Source organism: Homalodisca vitripennis, chromosome 5 (genome assembly GCF_021130785.1).
Source record: "Homalodisca vitripennis isolate AUS2020 chromosome 5, UT_GWSS_2.1, whole genome shotgun sequence".
In the NCBI taxonomy this organism is placed as follows: Eukaryota; Metazoa; Arthropoda; class Insecta; order Hemiptera; family Cicadellidae; genus Homalodisca; species Homalodisca vitripennis.
In genome coordinates, this window is record NC_060211.1 from 34,001,330 (window position 1) to 34,021,537 (window position 20,208).

Here is a 20,208-nt window from a genome sequence, read left to right on the forward strand (position 1 = left end):
CAGACAAACGGACTGTCCTTGATCCCAAATCAATAGTGTTCTTCCTCAGACCAAGGTGAAGATATGTATGAAGTTTCAAATCTGTAGGACTTGTCTATCAAGAATTATCTCACAGGCGGACGAACAACTATAAGATTTCAAGAAGGTTGTATCGGGTCCATAATAAATATCTCAGCCAATGGGCAAAGTCCAATTACCACAATAATTGTTCACGTGGTATGGCGGAGATGGTTTTGTAGCGTGTAAGAATCATACCCCACTAACCTAGTCTCATCCAGACAGGCCAGTTTGCCATCAGGGAATCTTATTAAGGGAATCACCCTATTAACACAAAATGCTCTAAGAAACTATTTGAACTACTGGAGACAACTCTGAACATCACCATGGTTGTTTGAGAAGCCAATCAACTCTCAGAGTCATAAATATGGAGGTGTAAACAGTGAGGAGCACAATACTATGCATGTCATGATGCCTGACGGTACTGTTTATGTTGGATACGGTGACAATTTCACTGCAGCCGCCATTGCACACATTGTCCAGAAGATCTTAAGCTAAACATTTTAATGTACAGAGTATACCATTGGATGGCGGAGTTTGTGTTGCAGCTAGAAATTTTTAAAACTTGTATTGGCATGCTATCGCGTGGTAACAGAACAAAAATGTAAGATCAAAGAAATGATTCAACAATACAATGATTCAAACTAGCATATAATGAAAAGTTTTAAGTCGCAGATACAAACTCTTAGCATTTCTACGAAATAATAAATCTCTGTCAAAGTAGTTGTGTTTTTCTACAGCAGAAATCTGGAAATAGTGTTACCGACCAGGAATTAGGAAATCTTTATTGATAATAGGAGCAATAAAAAGATGCCACTTCAATGACTGACTGGCAAACATGTATTTATAATCACGAAGAAAATTTACATGGAATACTTGCATCTTTAGATAATTACAAATGTGTTATTTTGCACCACGAAGCTTCATCATTTCTTGAAATCGGAGGCACTGTACATCTTGTGGCGTACCGTGCAGCTCATCCTGCAGGATCAACTCTCCTAGGGCACCTATCCGGCCTTCATACTCACTGACTCCGGTTGTGACCTTCAGAATCTCTCTCTCTTTCACTGTAACAAACAAAAACATACGCGTATTTTTGTTTTTAACTTGTTTTAATGACTCTTAAGTCTTTTAGAACACCCCACCTCCAAAAGAGTGTAAAATATTTTTAGAGCCCTTAACGTATAGCACATATGTTTAGCTCTCTCTGCCAACTCCCAACCCTTGACTAAGACTGGGACAAAACCCCATCGGGTTCAGTAGCGATGCATGCACGGCGGACAGGCTTGCACTTCAAATTGTGATAATTGTAGCCAATATCAGGATAAACGTAATTAATTGAGATTTGTATATTTTTGAATCATTAAATTAAAGCTCCATTTATACTATATTCATGTTTACGAATATAGTATAAATCTGTAGGTATACACGGAGATAAATTAAATATCGATTTGAACCTGGCTTCGATTGCCTGCTTTGGTTAATACACAGTACATTACAGGTGTTGAGTTTAGAACATTAATGTTCATTACAGCAGAAACATAATTTGGTTATGCTATTCTCAATTAGTTCCACCACTTATGTACGTATTGGGACGTGGTTTCATAAAATTAACGTCTACCCAACCGATACCCTGTTATCACGGTAATAGTGTTGCACATGAGGTTGTCAAAAGTTAAATATAATAATCACCTACATAATCCTCAAAATATAAGACAATTAGTATTGCCAACCGATACAATCAGCCACGACCCCAAACAATCCCTCCTTAATATTAAGTAATTATCTATTTAAAACCATAAGATAAAAATATTATATATATATATATATATATATATATATATAATATATATATATATATATATATATTTCTGGTACTTATCGCGACAGGATTAATAAGAATCGGCCACAATGCAGACGGACCCATGCAGTCTTATCCAGACATTCACGGCATCGAGACATATCTGTCTTCTGACGGGACAAACTGATACTTCCAAAATCTTTGGTTCGATGGCAGACGAGATTAGCATATCTGATACCATTAAATGCCTTTACTCGACAAACACTGTGGCTGTTGCTCAACAGCATAAAGAAAGTATATATACAAGTCAGTTCACATTATACTTTGCAACATACAGTAGAACCTCGGTTAACCGAGCCTCGCTTAACCGAGACTCCGGGTTAACCGAGGCCGTCCTCGGACGATTTTTTTTTATTTAAAAAAGCAAAAGAAACACGCACAAACTACGTACAGTAATGAGCGTTTGGGGTGCTCCTTTTATCGCAATACGCACGCTAGCCTGCAATGCGTTAAAACTACTGTACAGTAAATTGTTGGCAACTGTTGTGTTTTCCTCGGCCAAATATTGCGTAGCTTAGCGCTTATCTTTGCCGAATGCATACGGCACTGTCACCCGACACCGCTCGCCAGAGCAGCTGCAGGTGTTGTAACCCGACACCGCTCGCCGCCGGACCAATGCGAACTGTTTCAATGCCGAGACGCGACTGAGCCACTCGCTCTCCCCACCACCCCCGATTCGACTCCGTAGCTTATTGCGCATCTAGTGGGCTGTCCTGGTGTACAGCTTCAGCTCGGATGTGTTCGTGCATCATCGGTCCTGCCCGAAGACGCCATTTTTCGTCTCAGTGGCTGTCCTTTGTTTACTTTTACAAGTCAAGTGTCTATCACTGTTTTTTTTATTGTGTGTTTAAGTGCAGTTACAGTAGGTGTAAATGAGTGCTAAACGCAAACGTGTCGTTGTGTCCTTAGAGACTAAACTAAATGCGATTCGTCGTCTGGACAATGGTGAGTCAATAAGAACAGTCGCTAAAGACTTGGTGTGTTGGTGAGGTTACCGTCGGAGATTGGAGGAGGAAGAGGGCTGAGTTAGAAAAATGGGGTGCTCAGAGCTTAAATTCCAATTGCAATTCAGAGAGAAAAAACGTTTAAAAAGTGTGAGTATGAAAAAACTTCCGAGGCTTTATTCTTATGGTTTTTCGGAAATGAGAGCAAGGGGAAGTCCAATAAGTGGGCCTATTTTGCAGGCAAAAGCGCTAGATTTCCATAAATCTTTTGGCGATGGCGATGAACCTTTTTACCGCTAGTTCCGGGTGGTTAATGCGATGGAAGAACCGTTATGGAGTGCGGCAACTTAATATATCTGGGGAAAAACTTTCAGGTAATGAAAACTGATGTGACAGTTTTTGAAGAAAAAATAAGAAAATTGATTTTGAGTGAGGGTCCTTACATCCGATCAAATATTCAACTGTGATGAGACAGGCCTTAACTTCAGAATGTTGCCCTCAAAAACTTTAGCCAGTCAGCAGGAAACATCAGCTCCTGGGTATAAGAAATCTAAAGATCGAGTTACAGTTTTAGGATGTGCCAATGCTGCAGGAAGTTTGAAACTCAAACCAGTTGTAATAGCAAGTATAAAAAGCCACGTGCTTTTAAAAATACTAATGTGGACACATTTCCCAGCACATACACAAACCAGAAAAACGCATGGATGGACTCGCGGATTTTCAAACAATGGTTTTTTGAGGAATTCGTTCCAGTCGTTGAAGCTTTCTTGGAGAACAAAAAACTCCCTCGCAAGGCCCTTCTTATTCTTGACAACGCTTCGTCCCATCCAGATGCTGATGAGCTAGTCAGCGATGGCATTAGAGCCTTCATTTTTGCCTCCAAACGTTACTGCCCTCATCCAGCCTCTAGACCAGGGAGTTCTAGAAACTTTTAAGCGAAACTACAAAAAGAGGCTGCTTAGAAATCTACTGTGGAGAAGCTAGAGGACGGGCTGGGTGTCACTGATGCTCTCAAGTTAATCACAATGAAAGATGTTGTCTACTGGGTGTCAGAAGCTTGGGATAACGTTAGGGAGGACACTATAAGAAGGTCATGGCGCAAACTTTTCGGAATTGAAAAGGCAAGCCGCCAAGAGACAGCTGCTCCTGAAAACCAGCCAAGAGCATGTCCTCCTGAAAATGAAGAGCTTGTGAATCTTTGTAACCACCTTCCAGTGGCTGAGCCCATCAGTGCAGAGGACATCAGTGAATGGATCAATGGAGATGAGGATCAGGCCCTAACTGATGACGTGATTTATCCAGATGCTCAACCAACCAGAAGATGATGACAAGTAAGTTTTTGATTTTTTATTTATGCAAAATTTTAACATAAAAACATAATCCAACATCAATTTTTTAACACAACTACAGTATATTTGTTACACTTTAGTTAAATGTTGCCCATTCATCAATCCAAAACTAATTCATACCAATTCCAAACTGCTGCCTTTTGATTGCGTTACGGTTACGTAAAACAAAAGTTTTTTTTTACAGCGATGAACCTGATGGGGCGACTGAGAAAATATCACATACAGAAGGTCTAAGAACGATCGAGGGAGCACTGGCATACATTGAACAACAAGAAACCGCAACAACAAACGATTTAGTTTGGCTGCGACGCTGGCGCAACAGGGCGGCTAGCCTAAGATCCTCTAATCTAAGTCAAAAAACAATAACTGATTTCTTTGGGAAAAAAGATTAGCTTACTTTGTTTATTTTTTGTACAATGTACAGTAAATTAATTTTCATTTCTTTGATTTAATTTTGTAAACAGGAATACTGTACTGTAACTAAACTTCTGTACATTGTGTAGCCTATATCATACGTATTCAGTTGTGCAAATAAATTGAGTGTTATATTAAAACAGTGTTTAGTATTGTGAGTGTTACCGTTTCCTCTCACGTTTTATTGCGTACTAATAACATTTCTTGTACTAAATAAACTAAACAACAGTTCAGTTAATAACTTTTGTTCATGTTTTTAGTATATCTTGAGCTATTTTTAGCCCCGGTAACGATTTTTTAGGTTACGTTCCGTGTTATCCGAGGTTTCGCCGTATCCGAGGTACCCTCGGTCCCAATTACCTCGGTTAACCGAGGTTCTACTGTATATAGGGATAGAGCTTCATGGACATAAAGAGCTTTTTAGTAAAGTAGATAATGATGAGGGCACAAAGGGAAGATGGAGAAAACTTTGATCATTTCAAAAGTTCCTTCAAGCATTCTATATTCTTAATATTCTATATAAATAGTCGAGGTCGATATAATCAACTACCCATGAAACAAGGGTTGATAGGATTGTGTCTATACTAACCCAAATTTTTAATAAACTGCAAGGGTGAAACAAAATTTTGTTCCATGATAGCTAAGAAGTTGGTAATTTAAGTAAAAAATACAACATTTTTTGTAGCCAAAAGGAACATATATCCTACGCATTATTCCCCAAATAAACTATATATTCAGAGCAGTAGGCCCTACTAGTTTGTTACCAGTCGATGTTTCATATTGAAACGCATAATACAGGTTTGTATAGAAATGTGTCAGATAATCAAGCAACGTACCACAAGTTTAATTGATTTTAGTTATTAAATATAAAAGTGGAAATTTTGATTTCGCTTAATTGTTTCCAAATATGACACCTACCAGCCTGGTGTTCCTCCCTGTGATCCGACCATAATTACTTCAGGGTTTACCTCAGACAAAGGCTTGGGAGGAGGCAAGTGATGGAAATCACACAGGAGGTTAAACCTCTGGTTGTTTTACAACTGTCAGTCAAAACTACATTGGATACAGCATACTCTTGAAGTTCTCAGCTACCTCAGACAAAGGCTTGGGAGGCGGCAAGTGATGGAAATCACACAGGAGGTTAAACCTCAGGTTGTTTTACAACTGTCAGTCAAAACTACATTGGATACAGCAAACTCTTGAAGTTCTCAGCTACCTCAGACAAATGCTTGGGAGGAGGCAAGTGATGGAAATCACACAGGAGGTTAAACCTCTGGTTGTTTTACAACTGTCAGTCAAAACTACATTGGATACAGCATACTCTTGAAGTTCTCAGCTACCTCAGACAAAGGCTTGGGAGGAGGCAAGTGATGGAAATCACACAGGAGGTTAAACCTCTGGTTGTTTTACAACTGTCAGTCAAAACTACATTGGATACAGCATACTCTTGAAGTTCTCAGCTACCTCAGACAAATGCTTGGGAGGAGGCAAGCGATGGAAATCACACAGGAGGTTAAACCTCTGGTTGTTTTACAACTGTCAGTCAAAACTACATTGGATACAGCATACTCTTGAAGTTCTCAGCTACCTCAGACAAAGGCTTGGGAGGAGGCGTGATGGAAATCACACAGGAGGTTAATCTCAGGTTGTTTTACAACTGTCAGTCAAAACTACATTGGATACAGCATACTCTTGAAGTTCTCAGCTACCTCAGACAAAGGCTTGGGAGGCGGCAAGTGATGGAAATCACACAGGAGGTTAAACCTCTGGTTGTTTTACACCTGTCAGTCAAAACTACATTGGATACAGCATACTCTTGAAGTTCTCAACTACCTCTGGACAAATCAATAGATATCTAGGACCAGCACACAATTAATAAATTGTCAATATATTGGGATAAAGAAATAGGTTTGGTTTATTCAGAGGATGAATAGAACGGGTGGGCAGGGCCGCCCACACTATTAAAATCCGGCCTCCCCATTTAAAAGCTCTACTATCCAGAAACCCAAATGGCTAACCACCACCTAATTTCATTGTTTTCCATGTTTTGTAAAACTTTCTAGCTTGCCATCTTTTAATTTATAAATACCATTTATAGCTTTAGAAGTATTTCAAATGTCTTAAATTTTGCTTTCACAAATTTTTCTAAACAGATAAGAATTCAATGCATGTTAACTCGTGTTTAACTGATAAAGAAGAATGAGATGATTTAGTTTCTATCACTACTAAAATAGACCTTGAACAGTTTTGACTGGTGAAAGTTTAGAAAAGTTTTGAATTATGGCTTGTAATTTCTTTTCATATATTTTCAAACTAAAAACTTAATTTAGAACGAAAATTATTATCTTGACCCTGGGCCTCCCAAGTGTCGGATCCCTCAACAACCGTGGCGGATTCACCCACTTCGGTTAGCCCTGCGGTTAGGACTCCCTTAGTGTTAGAGAATTATGCAAGCCTAACGTTAGGGAGAACCCTTATCTACCCGCTTTGACAGTAAAAGGAATTCCCTGCTCTTGAGAGAAAATTGAAAACAATTCTAATGGTCACTTACAACTAAATAAATCAATCCCATAGAGAGAGAGAGAAAGTGTTGGTTTCCCTTATAACAATGTAGTTTGATTATTTCTTTTAATGTTTTATTCTATAATATTTTAACCCAATAAATAAACAGTTAACTAAATTGGGGGTTTTAATTACAAATACTGAACACATTAAAACCAAATTGTAATATTTATATAATTTATGTGTTAATAGCATTGGTTTTAGTCCGTGATTTGTGAGCCAACTCAGGTATAGTCACACGATTCTTACACTAAGAGGTTGTTGATAGTGCAGACGTTTTGGATTATTTATAACTTTTGACAAAGTTTATTAAAGAGATAGATTTAAATTATTGTAAGAAAATTACGTATTTTCAACATTACATTACATCATGACTAGATAGGCTGACTCATCTCTGTTCCAATGAAAACAGATTTATGATTATGTGATCTATGACTATGTTATCATTCTATGAGATATATTACATCCAATGATAAAGTATACTGCCAGTTGAAACGCGGTTTCACTTTAAAAAATAAAAAGTGATTCGAAATACATTACGGAAAAGTATTGCACATGCTAAAATAGAGTAAACTCTGAAAATAATAAAAAATAACGAATATTTTAAATTTGATTAATAGGAAATAGGTAACTACTACGGGATTAAAACGGATTACAACTCAAAACTAAACATTATAGTAGCGCTATCTATGAGCTAATGAGCAAAATTAGCTTGACCCTAAATGTAGTTGAGCTTTAAAGAGATCTCTCGTCACAGATACTGATTAACTCGACCAAGTGGTGAGAGGGTGAACAAAATCCCACTAATATTATAAATGCGAAAGTTTGAATGTTTGGATATTTGAAGATTTGTCCTCGAATCACGCTGAAACTGCTATACGGATTTTGCTGAAATTTGGAAAAGGTATAGCTTTTGGTCTGAATTAACATTTAGAGTGCTTTTTACCACCCATAATACATTCATTTCACCAAATAAAGTCGAATTCAAATTGAAAAATTAGTTTGTTTACATTCGAATGTTAACGAAACGTAATCACGTTTCATAATTCAAATTAAACTGGCACTAAACAGCTGTTGACAGCTATAATTCGACAAACTTTCTGAAACATCTGTTTACATTGCTAATGAAAATAAAAAAGATAATGGCGGGCGACTTATTATGCCAAAACACCGGGGGTGAATTTAAACGACCAGAACAGACCCATATTGACCGCAGCAACTTTTTAGTTGTAGCCTACGATACACTTTCGTCATTGGGATAAAAAGGCTAACTCTTATTGTTACTGAAGCCATCGAAGAATTTCAATAAATTATTATGGAATGTGGGAGGGAAATAATAATCTTATAAAAATTGTTTCACTTTACGACTTCAGGATCCCAAACCTCTGTTCTTTAAACTTAAATCTAAATTGGATCAGGAGATTGGAATAGCTTTGAGTGACTATCGAATATCTCTAGACTGTTTATTACGTCATAGAAAAAGAGTATACACACACACACACACACACACACATATATATATATATATATATATATATATATATATATATATATATATATTGTCCAGTTTTTCAAGAGAAAATTGCGTGCGAAGCCGCGGGTAACTGCTAGTGCAATATAAATGTTGAGAATAATGAAATCAAACTTACAGTTAGGAGTGAGAGGGGATATGCGGGGAAGACAGGGGTGGGGACGTAGGTCCCAGGTGGCGAGGAGGGTGGGGGAGCGATAAGAGGCCTTCTGCGTGGTCACTGGTATTTCTCCCCAGTTGGGTGGTAGATCTACTCTTCTCCTGGCTCTACTCGCAGTGGACTCAAATCCCCCCTCTGAGTAATGCAGTGGGAGTTACTTTCTAATATATTTGCGATTGAAAAGTAACTTTTCTAAGCCTAGCCAATCAATTTAGAATGGTTCAGTCTAAAGAGAACCATGGGGAAATGTAATAAGTTCAATGTTAAAACTCCTCCATACCCTTGATTAAAAATCCTTCTCAGAAGGACTCTTAATCATTCATAATCAAAGTCCATAGTGATTCTTGTACTGCAAGCGACCTAACATTGTCAGACATGCAATACAAAATGCATGTGAGATTATTATGAACATACTTAAAAGTTATATATTTTATATATATATATATATATATATATATATATATTATATTATATATATATATATAATTTCAGTAAACATTGAATCGCAAAAAGTATTTGCTCCGCCGGGAGTCGAACCCGGATCTCTCACTTGCCGGGTGAATGTGCTACCATTACACCACAGAGCGCTTACTTTTTCCGATTCAATTATTTTGTATTTGGCCGTATCTCTCACATATGCGTTTAAATAAGCAAACTAACATATGATCGGAAGACCAAATACCTGTCAAACGACTTTTATTTATATTTAAATTGTATAAATGCAATCGCCTTATTTAATTTCAATAAACATTGAAATCGCAAAAAAGTATTTGCTCCGCCGGTAGTCGAACCCGGATCTCTCACTTGCCGGATGAATGTGCTACCATTACACCACAGAGCGCTTACTTTTTCCGATTCAATTATTTTGTATTTGGCCGTATCTCTCACATATGCGTTTAAATAAGCAAACTAACATATGATCGGAAGACCAAATACCTGTCAAACGACTTTTATTTATATTAAATTGTATAAATGGCAATCGCCTTATTTAATTTCAATAAACATATTGAATCGCAAAAAGTATTTGCTCCGCCGGTAGTCGAACCCGGATCTCTCACTTGCCGGGTGAATGTGCTACCATTACACCACAGAGCCCTTACTCTATTTTTCCGATTCAATTATTTTGTATTTGGCCGTATATCTGTCATATATGCGTTTAAATAAGCAAACTAACATATGATCGGAAGACCAAAATACCTGTCAAACGACTTTTATTTATATTAAATTGTATAAATGGCAATCGCCTTATTTAATTTCAATAAACATTGAATCGCAAAAAGTATTTGCTCCGCCGAGAGTCGAACCCGGATCTCTCACTTGCCGGGTGAATGTGCTACCATTACACCACAGAGCGCAGACTTTTTCCGATTCAATTATTTTGTATTTGGCCGTATCTGTCACATATGCGTTTAAATAAGCAAACTAAACATATGATCGGAAGACCAAATACCTGTCAAACGACTTTTATTTATATTAAATTGTATAAATGGCAATCGCCTTATTTAATTTCAATAAACATTGAATCGCAAAAAAGTATTTGCTCCGCCGAGAGTCGAACCCGGATCTCTCACTTGCCGGGTGAATGTGCTACCATTACACCACAGAGCGCTTACTTTTTCCGATTCAATTATTTTGTATTTGGCCGTATCTCTCACATATGCGTTTTAAATAAGCAAACTAACATATGATCGGAAGACCAAATACCTGTCAAACGACTTTTATTTATATTAAATTGTATAAATGGCAATCGCCTTATTTAATTTCAATAAAACAATGAATCGCAAAAAGTATTTGCTCCGCCGAGAGTCGAACCCGGATCTCTCACTTGCCGGTGAATGTGCTACCATTACACCACAGAGCGCTTACTTTTTCCGATTCAATTATTTTGTATTTGGCCGTATCTGTCACATATGCGTTTAAATAAGCAAACTAACATATGATCGGAAGACCAAATACCTGTCAAACAACTTTTATTTATATTAAATTGTATAAATGGCAATCGCCTTATTTAATTTCAATAAACATTGAATCGCAAAAAGTATTTGCACCGCCGGGAGTCGAACCCGGATCTCTCACTTGCCGGGTGAATGTGCTACCATTACACCACAGAGCGCTTACTTTTTCCGATTCAATTATTTTGTATTTGGCCGTATCTGTCACATATGCGTTTAAATAAGCAAACTAACATATGATCGGAAGACCAAATACCTGTCAAACGACTTTTATTTATATTAAATTGTATAAATGGCAATCGCCTTATTTAATTTCAATAAACATTGAATCGCAAAAGTATTTGCTCCGCCGGGAGTCGAACCCGGATCTCTCACATATATATAGCTGTTTCCCACTGCTTTTCATAAGTTTTCTCCTTGTATAAGTGCTTCTGGTTCAAGTGAATTATATTTCCAACGCCGACGTAGAGTTTGGCCTCGTTGCTACGATCAAGGGAAAGTCTGTCAAATGTGTATGCTTATAGTCATTGTACATTACTTTATTATAGAGTGGTCTAATATTCAAGCTTTAAGTTCAAACTGGTGTTTTATCTTAAAGACAAATATACATAATAACTTAGCACCTTCAAATAATATTGTAATATAAATATATATATATATATATATATATATATATATATATATATATATATATATGTATGTGTGTGTGTGTGTGTGTGTGTGTGTGTGTGCGACACACCCACACAGGGTGTTTCCAAAAGGACTGTTTGAACATTCAAATAAATGTATTCTAAAAAGAGTATGTATATAGAATTGATAACACTTTTCTAGTGATTACAGGTTCACAGAGTTTACAAACAAAACCCGCCTGTCATGCAGGTATTCCAAATATTGCGGCTTATGACTGGAAATGACACGCAACTAGGTGTTTGTTGTACATTTTTTGGATTTGGTGAGTTCATCGACATATATTAATTTGTGCTTGCTTAAACCTATATATTAGGCCCCCCTTTATACACCCGAAGAAGAGGGTAGATTCCGATCCTTGAAATGTAGTGTTATATAATTGAAAGACAACGATGGCATATGTCCAAAATCCCTTTCACCCTTAGGGCTGTTAGACATTTTAAAGTTTAATTTGTTTGTACGTCTTGATTTGTGAAATATAATGCAACAAGTGTTATAACTTGAGTCAGAAGTAAGGTAAAATAAAAACCGCAATGTAACTTTACCTTTCAAATCAACTGCCAATAACAAATTTTTAACAAACATAGCCTAGGAATCGCTTATTTATGATATGGTAACCATATAAAGTTATTTGTAGGCTAATATATGCCACCGTCTCTTATAAACCAAAAATATCTAATATATAATTCGTATTAAAAAGTGAAAAATCAAACCCAATAGTTTACTTGTAATTTCTACTTGTTATAGTTTCTAAAACCTGCTGTATTGTTTCATCAACTTTAGAAAGTTGTATTATACATATCCGCACATAATTCTCAGCATCCTTATACTAGTATGAACTAATACGTATAAATTGCTCAAATAAATAAAATACTGTAATCCCCCTTGTATACTTGAATTGGAAATCAAATGGAATATGTAATGTAGGAATCATATACAGGAATAAACAATTAGTATATAAATATCAAATCTGAACTCTGTCAATAAAATTGCTATAGATATATGATGAGATATTATTTGTGCATAAATGATTTATTTGTTGAGCTGCATTGAGCTCATGATAAGTTAAACTATATGTTGAAATTTACGAAAAAGGCCTTTTTTATCTCGAACTTAAGTTTGAAAAACAAAAATTTCATACATTTAGACTAAATTGTTGCATACTTTCAATACATATAATATTATCACCAATATTGGGGTTTAACATTTAAAGATTTACCGATTAAAGTTAAAAGGTATAAATCAGGCTATGCAAATACAGTCTGATACCAGCAGTATTATTCCAGCATTTAAAATGCACAAAAACAAAATAAATGAAAATTTCTTTGGAAAGACTGACCACTTCTACTCGTAAGTATTGTGGTCAGTGATAGCATTAAATAAAAACTAATTCAATTCTTGAGTCCATAAATATTACGTTGCTACCAGTTAACCGGACTTTGTGACGTCTGTCAGACACAGCTGACTCTTATCTTGGTAAATAATAAACTACAAAGATATTTAGACTGAAGACAAAATTTCTTGAAAAGTTTTAGTACTTTTTGTAAAACTATTTTACCGCATGCTTATAATACACAAAAAAGTCATACTCACAATGTGTAAAAGAGCGATTTTTAACTAAAAATGAGAATTAAACACAAAAATAAACAACTCACCCTATATTAATAGAAGAAACATGAACATGTTGTAAAAAATCAAATATTTCAGCTATACAGCCTTGTTTATGCAATTAATCCTTGAAATGAGAAATATCTGGTTGCCCAAAACCACCAGTTTTTAATTTGAACGCAAAAATGCTTGATGTTTTGCGCTTTCTTTACTTCATTCGGTAATATATTGAATAATTTTGGACCGCTATAATGAAAAGAATGCTTAAATAAAGACTTGGATACTTTCAACGTTCTGAACATCCTACGACCAATGTTCCTGGTCAAATATAAAATATTATGTTCTCCCAGTGCTCCCGCAACGCAAATAAAAATAAAATCTCAAAACCTTAAAAACATAAAGATGCTGGATAGGTAAAACTTCCATATGAGTAAATAGAGGAAAAGAGCTATTTAGAAATGTTTTCCTTATGATTAAAAATAAATCCTGATTATGCTAGAGTGAGCTGTCCTCATACCAAGATCACAGTAGTCTACCATGTACACAGTTCGACCTCGGTTGCTATGGTCTGATGCGATTGCCTCTGAACTAGGTTCTTTGTCTAGGTAGCGCTTCATCTTTGGTTGCTCATGCAGTAGCTGTAGAAATCGACAAACATAACGTACATCGAAAATGTTATTTCACTCAACAGTTTATAAACCGAACATTTTATAACTGTACTAAGCATACAACATGCATAATTTTGTAACAACAGGCCTTAAAAAATGCGTTTTATTGATAATTTGATTAAGCAGACTTCATGAACATGTCTTAATGAGAGGATTACAATACATTTCAGTTAACAAGGTTTTTATAGGTTATTTTCAATACCTTATTAACTTAAGGGTACATAACTTTATATTTATATTAGACTTTGAGTCTTATTGGAACAATAATGTTTTTACACCAATCTTTTTAAAAAAATGTACTGGTTATTGCTGCTTATAAATTTTTTTATTTATACTAAATCATTTGCTTGTGTATCCTGTATAAGTGTTCTGGACGGGAGCCTAAATTGTCTTACATTTAATTTAGGTTATGGGGGTGAAGGAGGATAATCGGCATATTCTCTTATCAACAAAAAAAGGCTAAACATACTTTGCCAAACAATCAAAAACACATGCGTTATCTATCACGATAGCGATAATGATGATATTAATCAGGATAACGATACTAATGATCTTAATCGCAATAGCGATACTAATGGTATTAATCGCTATAGTGATTTTAATCTTGGGTTGCTCTACTTATATTAATTATAACAAAGATATAATGATAGCAATGTAGATCAAACTAATGAAGTATTACTAATCATTTATTTATAAATAACCATTTTTGTTGTATTAGCCTAATTGTTTTAGTTTTGTAATATGGTGTACCCAAGACAAATAAGAAAATAATTAAAGATCAGGGTATTTGAAAAACGATTAAAGCTTTGAGAAACGGTCAAATGGATTTTGGAAAAATATTTGTTTCACTGCCATAATACTATATGATCCTCGCCATCTGTTAGAAGCATATATTATGAAGATATGTTACTACTTATTATAATGCAATTAATGCCAGAACCCATACATGTAACGGAATATGCTATAAGAAATTTCACATACATTGGGTGCTATATATATGAAGTGTGTTCAAAAAATTTTAATGTCTGCGGGTTACGTATATTCGTTTTTTTTTCTTTTTTTTGTGGGGTATGTTGCTACGCGTGTCTCTGACGTATGCCGACAAGGTCGGCCATTTTGAATGTTCTGTTAATTGTTGACAGCTGATTTGCTTGCACTTATCATGGCTCGTCTTCAATGTGTGCCTATTCGAGAAATGGATCAAAGAATATGTAACCAGTTTTGTGTTAAAAAGAAAATTAAGTGCGCGGACACATTCCGAATTTTGACTGTGGCGGAGAAGCTACCTTGGACCAGAATCTTTCTTGGACCGAAGCAACGTTTATCGGTGGTAAAAAACGTTCTCAGAGATGTTCTAGAAGATGTGAACTCAATCAAAGCTTAATCATCCCAATGGAAGCTGCCGCATGAGCCAAGGCCGAAAAAGTGCGCCAAGTTCGGTACAATGTGAAAGTTAAATTTTTCTTCGATTGCAAGGGGAGTGGTATATCATGAGTTCTAGCCACAGGGTAGAACTTTCACTAAGGAATATTATCCGGAAGTTGTACACAATTTGCGCGAAGCAATCCGCCAGAAACGCCCGGATTTGTGGAAGAACAAAAAATTGGCTTTTGCACCACGATCACGACCCTGCTCACACATCGTTACTTGTGCGTGATATTTTGGCCAAAACAAACACAATAATGATGCCGCAACCATCGTACTCGCCAGATCTGGCCTCCTGTGACTTTTTCTTGTTCCCCAAACTGAAGAGGCCCATGACAGGACGACACTACGCTACGATTGAGGAGATAAAGACGCCATCGAAGGAGAAGCTGAACAAGATCACAAAAAGAGCTTTTTGAAGTGCTTCGAGGATTAGAAGAAAACGTTGGCACAAGTTTATAATATCTAATGTGGATTTCTTTGAAGGGGACAAAATTGATATTGATGAATACATAAATAATAATTAAAAAAAAAAAAACAAAAGTTGCGAAAACTTTTGAACAGACCTGGTATTTCTACAGCTGGACATAAAATCTTACAGGGAGCTTTCTCGGTTAGCCCCAAGGTACCAACAATAACTCAACTTCAAGTCTTTTTTGTGCTTACAATTCATTGGGGGTGAACCATGCAGTATGTCATGTTTGAATTTTAAAATATAAACCGGATGTACTACCCATTGGCCTCTGTTTACATTTATAGTTTGAAAGTTATAATGAATACAGAATTGAAGCGTTAAGCAGTTATATTCCTCATCACAAACTGGTACACATAGGTATTTCTCATAAATAAATAATAACCTATTGTAAAAAACTGTGACTGAAGACTTCCAGGCATAACAATCGGCTAATGGATCATTTTATCACATTAGATTTAAACAGTGGTAAAATCTGGAGTATCAATAAAACTCACATACTGTTGTTTAACGTACAGTTAGCTACTTACCCGTTCGCAACAATGATGGACATTCTCAAAAGGGTGTCCTGGCTGAGTTACTGAGTTCGGAACCACATATTCTGTGAATGGTCCAGCCAAAATATCCTTGTAGTCAGGCACGTACACTGCTTTTATCCGGCCTGCGCGGAACATGAACACTTGCTTCAAGAAAACTTTGACAGAAATGTATTCCTTAAACGTTGTAACTATGTTATATATAACTGAAAACACTAAAGTGCCTATATTCTATAAAATTGGAGTTTTCAGTGCCAATCATGATTCCAAAACTAATTTAGTGCGCGCATTCGTAGAATAAAGCTTTAAGTAATATAATTCAATAATGCAATTTTGCAATATCTCAGAGCAATGAGAATCCTAGAAAAGTTATACTTTTAGAAGAATACTAGTGTTATTCATGTTTATAAACATCCTGAGTTCGGTGGAAGCGTTGATGGCCGAGCTGTTGGACTTTGGATCTGAGCTAGAGATAGCAGGTTCAAATCCTGTCTGTGACCACATCCCTTTTATCAGTACGGTCAACCGTGTATTGTATCAACCCTCCCCCTTATTCAGTTTGATAAGATATTCAGTCACAGATAAGGAAGTGGGGAATAAAAGATAAAAGAGGATCATCTCCTTTTTTTTTGTAAACAAAACCTCTTGAAAATCACAAACTTTACAGAAACAACATCCATGGAATAAGGTATCAAGTGTTCAGAACTCTTAACTCATAGTGCATAGAACTAAAAACATATTGAGTATAAAAATGTATTATATTTTTCGATATTTTTATGGGTTATTTAGAAAAAATTCTCACATTTTTACAACAAACTTTATTGTTTAAATAGTTAAAAAGCATATACTTTATTAAAAAAAATACTAGAAAGCGTTCGATTGTAGGAGTGCGTGAGTTTGACATTGTTGTCGAGGGGAAAACTAAGATATAGTGTGCCATTATACAGAGTGAGTTTTATGTCCTGGCACACCTGGATATAATTTAAACGGTCCGAGATTATAAGATAAACCTTGACCCTACCTATTATAACATATTTTTTCAATTTTTCAAGTTGTTGAAAATTTTGCCCCTTTTTTCTAAAGGGCGGTAAAGGGGGGCAACTAAACATTTTCAAATACAAACCCCTATCATGTGACCCCTCATTTTAAAGGGAATAAAAAAATAAATCCAATAATCCAAACTAGAGGTATCTACGTTTATTTTAACAGATTTTATGACAAATGTACAATAATAAAATCAGTAACTGTCTTGTCCTGTTTATCGTAACATGAGTCAACACTAACGCAAATTCTAAAAACAGTTACCTGTTTTAATGTAGCAGGTGTTCAAAATGTTCACCTTCGGCTGTTTGACAGTGTGCTAGACGTGTGTAAAAACTTGAGACATGATAGGGGTTTGTATTTGAAAATGTTTAGTTGCCCCCCTTTACTCAATTGTAAATTTGTCATAAAATCTGTTAAAATAAACGTAGAGACCTCTAGTTTGCATTATTGGATTTCTTTTTTTGGTACTTTGGGATTATACCGACCACACCCAGACATGAATCGTTATTTGACATTGTGCTTCTACTGATTACTAGATTAGCGTAGAACAATATTTCGTCAATACAAAACAGGAATTGTCTTATTGCAAACCCCTCCCCACCCTCAGACAGAGATCAAAGTCGAGCGGTCTAGTAGATAACGTGATTGCAGAGTCTCGCCGCCCGTTCAGCTGGTACGTCGCTTTGTTGTACTTCCGTGTTTTACCTCTACATTTCTCCAAACACAAAAATTCAACAAAAACAAACATTACCAAACTAAAACTAAACTCTTTATTGAAAAAACACTCAAAACTTGTTTTTAATTCTTGATCACACTCCGCCACCCAAAATGCGAGTGCCTCCGGCCATGTCGACAAAAGAAAAACATCCCTCGAGATAGTACCTATCAGTAAAATATCAAATTCTAGAGGGGCTGATCAGAAATATAAATTGAATTGTAGTGGAAAGGCAATTATGTACCGTGCAAATGATGTGATGCCGCGCCCTGCCCTAATCGGGATTCTCGAGAAAGATAAGATAACAGCGACAACAATACCGATCACAATACCTGGGAATGCTTGTAATTTTGTAATTAAACAGTTGTTTTTTCGTTCTATCATGTTTGTTTCTATAAATTTATATTTTTGTGTTCTTCATACTGGTGTGGACGGTATAATCCCAAAATACCCTTTTTTATTCCCTTTAAAATGAGGGGTCACATGATAGGGTTTGTATTTCAAAATTTTTTAGTTGCCCCCCTTTACCCCCCTTTAGAAAAGGGGGGCAAATTTTCAACAACTTGAAAAGTTGAAAAAATATGTTATAATAGGTGGTGTCAAGGTTTCACATAGATATCTCGGACCGTTTAAATTATATCCAGGTGTGCCAGGACATAAAACTCACTCTGTATAATGTATTGTTCATTTGTAGTTATATAATTAATGACATGATTTGTTATTTGTGCTTCCTGCCAAATAAATGGAATAATTTGAATAAATTATGTTTGAATGGAATAGTTTGTTTTTTTCTTTTGAGACCAGTATTAAAGGTATTATACACTATTTTTAGAAACCCTAAGTCTTCGTACATTATTAGGGACTGTACTGGTATAATCTTCTCTCCTGCCACACCGTATTTTTATTTAACATTGTAAGCGTTCTCCATTTATTCATGTTGAAAACTGAAACAATAACGTAGCCAGGAGAAATTTTGGAGGTCCAGACAATTGATATTCTCCCATAGTGGAAAGGGATTAAGGCCCCAATTTTGTTCCTTACAAAGTTTTTGCCCCGTTTCTTTGTTGAGAACGATCTTTTAGCAGTACATGTCAGTAATAATAATAATCGTTTACTAAAAAAAGTAAACGAACAACATTTAAAATGGGGGGGGGGGTTCCGGACCCCTTGGACCACTAAGGTTTCAACTTAAAAAACAAGTTGAAGATTAAGTCTACAAATTTACAAATTCATTGTTTCATAAATGTTATCTAAATAGATCCATTCAACTTACCTAAAACCAAATTTTCTTGTGAATGTTCTCTGATAAACAGTTTTAAATTCGTCTTTTGTCCTGTCACACATAATAAATCTTTTTATAATATGGCCAAATTTATTGTTCAGGGGATATGGTGAGAAGTATTTTATTTCACTAAAGTAGGACCTTTCTGTCTGTTATTAAACTGAAAACCTAGGTTACATTGTCTTCAGCATCAAAATATATCAGTCTGTATTTTGACAACTCATATGACAAGCAAAGAGAATTAAGTATTTTTACAGAAATCAAAACAATGTTGCCAAAGATGTGTAGTCGTTAAGTGGGCGTTGTCTTAAAATCCGTTTTACATTATTCACAAAAAACGGTAGGTACCAATATTGTGTTTATAATATTTAGTGTGATTAAATCATTTATCTCCATTAGTGAATATTATAGTTTTAGTTGGTTTGCCTGCATTGTTGATTTTTGTCCTTTCTTGACAAGTAGGAAGCGGAACTACTTCCATTCCCCACCACTTGGTTGAGGTTACCATAAGTAACGATACTTTATTCTGGTCTCTGCCCAAAGAATTAGTTTCTATAGATTTGCCACTTTACATTTTTTAATTCCCTCTGGTTGTTTTCACGTCTGTCAACAGCACCTGATTATATATCTGAATAGAATAACTTTATTGATCTCAAGGGCATATACATGCATCAGATCTTGTCAGTCATACTACAGATAAAACAACAGTGCATTCGTATCATGCAAAGTAAGTTAAAAAATACAAGCAAATAATATCTAAAAATAACAACAATGTTTATGCATGCAAAACAAGTCAAACTGTACAAGCATTAAGACATATCTAAAAAAAGAAGATACTTACACAAAGTCTACATCAGCAAAACTTGAGTCATAAAACTCACCCAGCCTATATAACGGATTTGCTATTTACCAGGCATGCATTATTTTCTTAAAGCTTATAG

The 20,208-nt window shown here is 35.7% G+C and overlaps 1 protein-coding gene across 1 annotated transcript; it reads right to left on the reverse strand.

Annotated features, from left to right (window-relative positions):
* Window positions 1-874: 874 nt before the first annotated feature.
* Window positions 875-19,482, reverse strand: LOC124361967. The gene is made up of 5 exons (XM_046816076.1): window positions 19,259-19,482; window positions 16,221-16,351; window positions 13,643-13,763; window positions 8,837-9,013; window positions 875-1,124 (listed from the first exon to the last, which is right to left on the reverse strand). The coding sequence occupies exons 3-5, from the start codon at window positions 13,740-13,742 to the stop codon at window positions 961-963; spliced, it is 441 nt and encodes a 146-aa protein (XP_046672032.1). The 5' UTR covers window positions 13,743-13,763; window positions 16,221-16,351; window positions 19,259-19,482; the 3' UTR covers window positions 875-960.
* Between the last annotated feature and the right edge of the window lie 726 nt (window positions 19,483-20,208).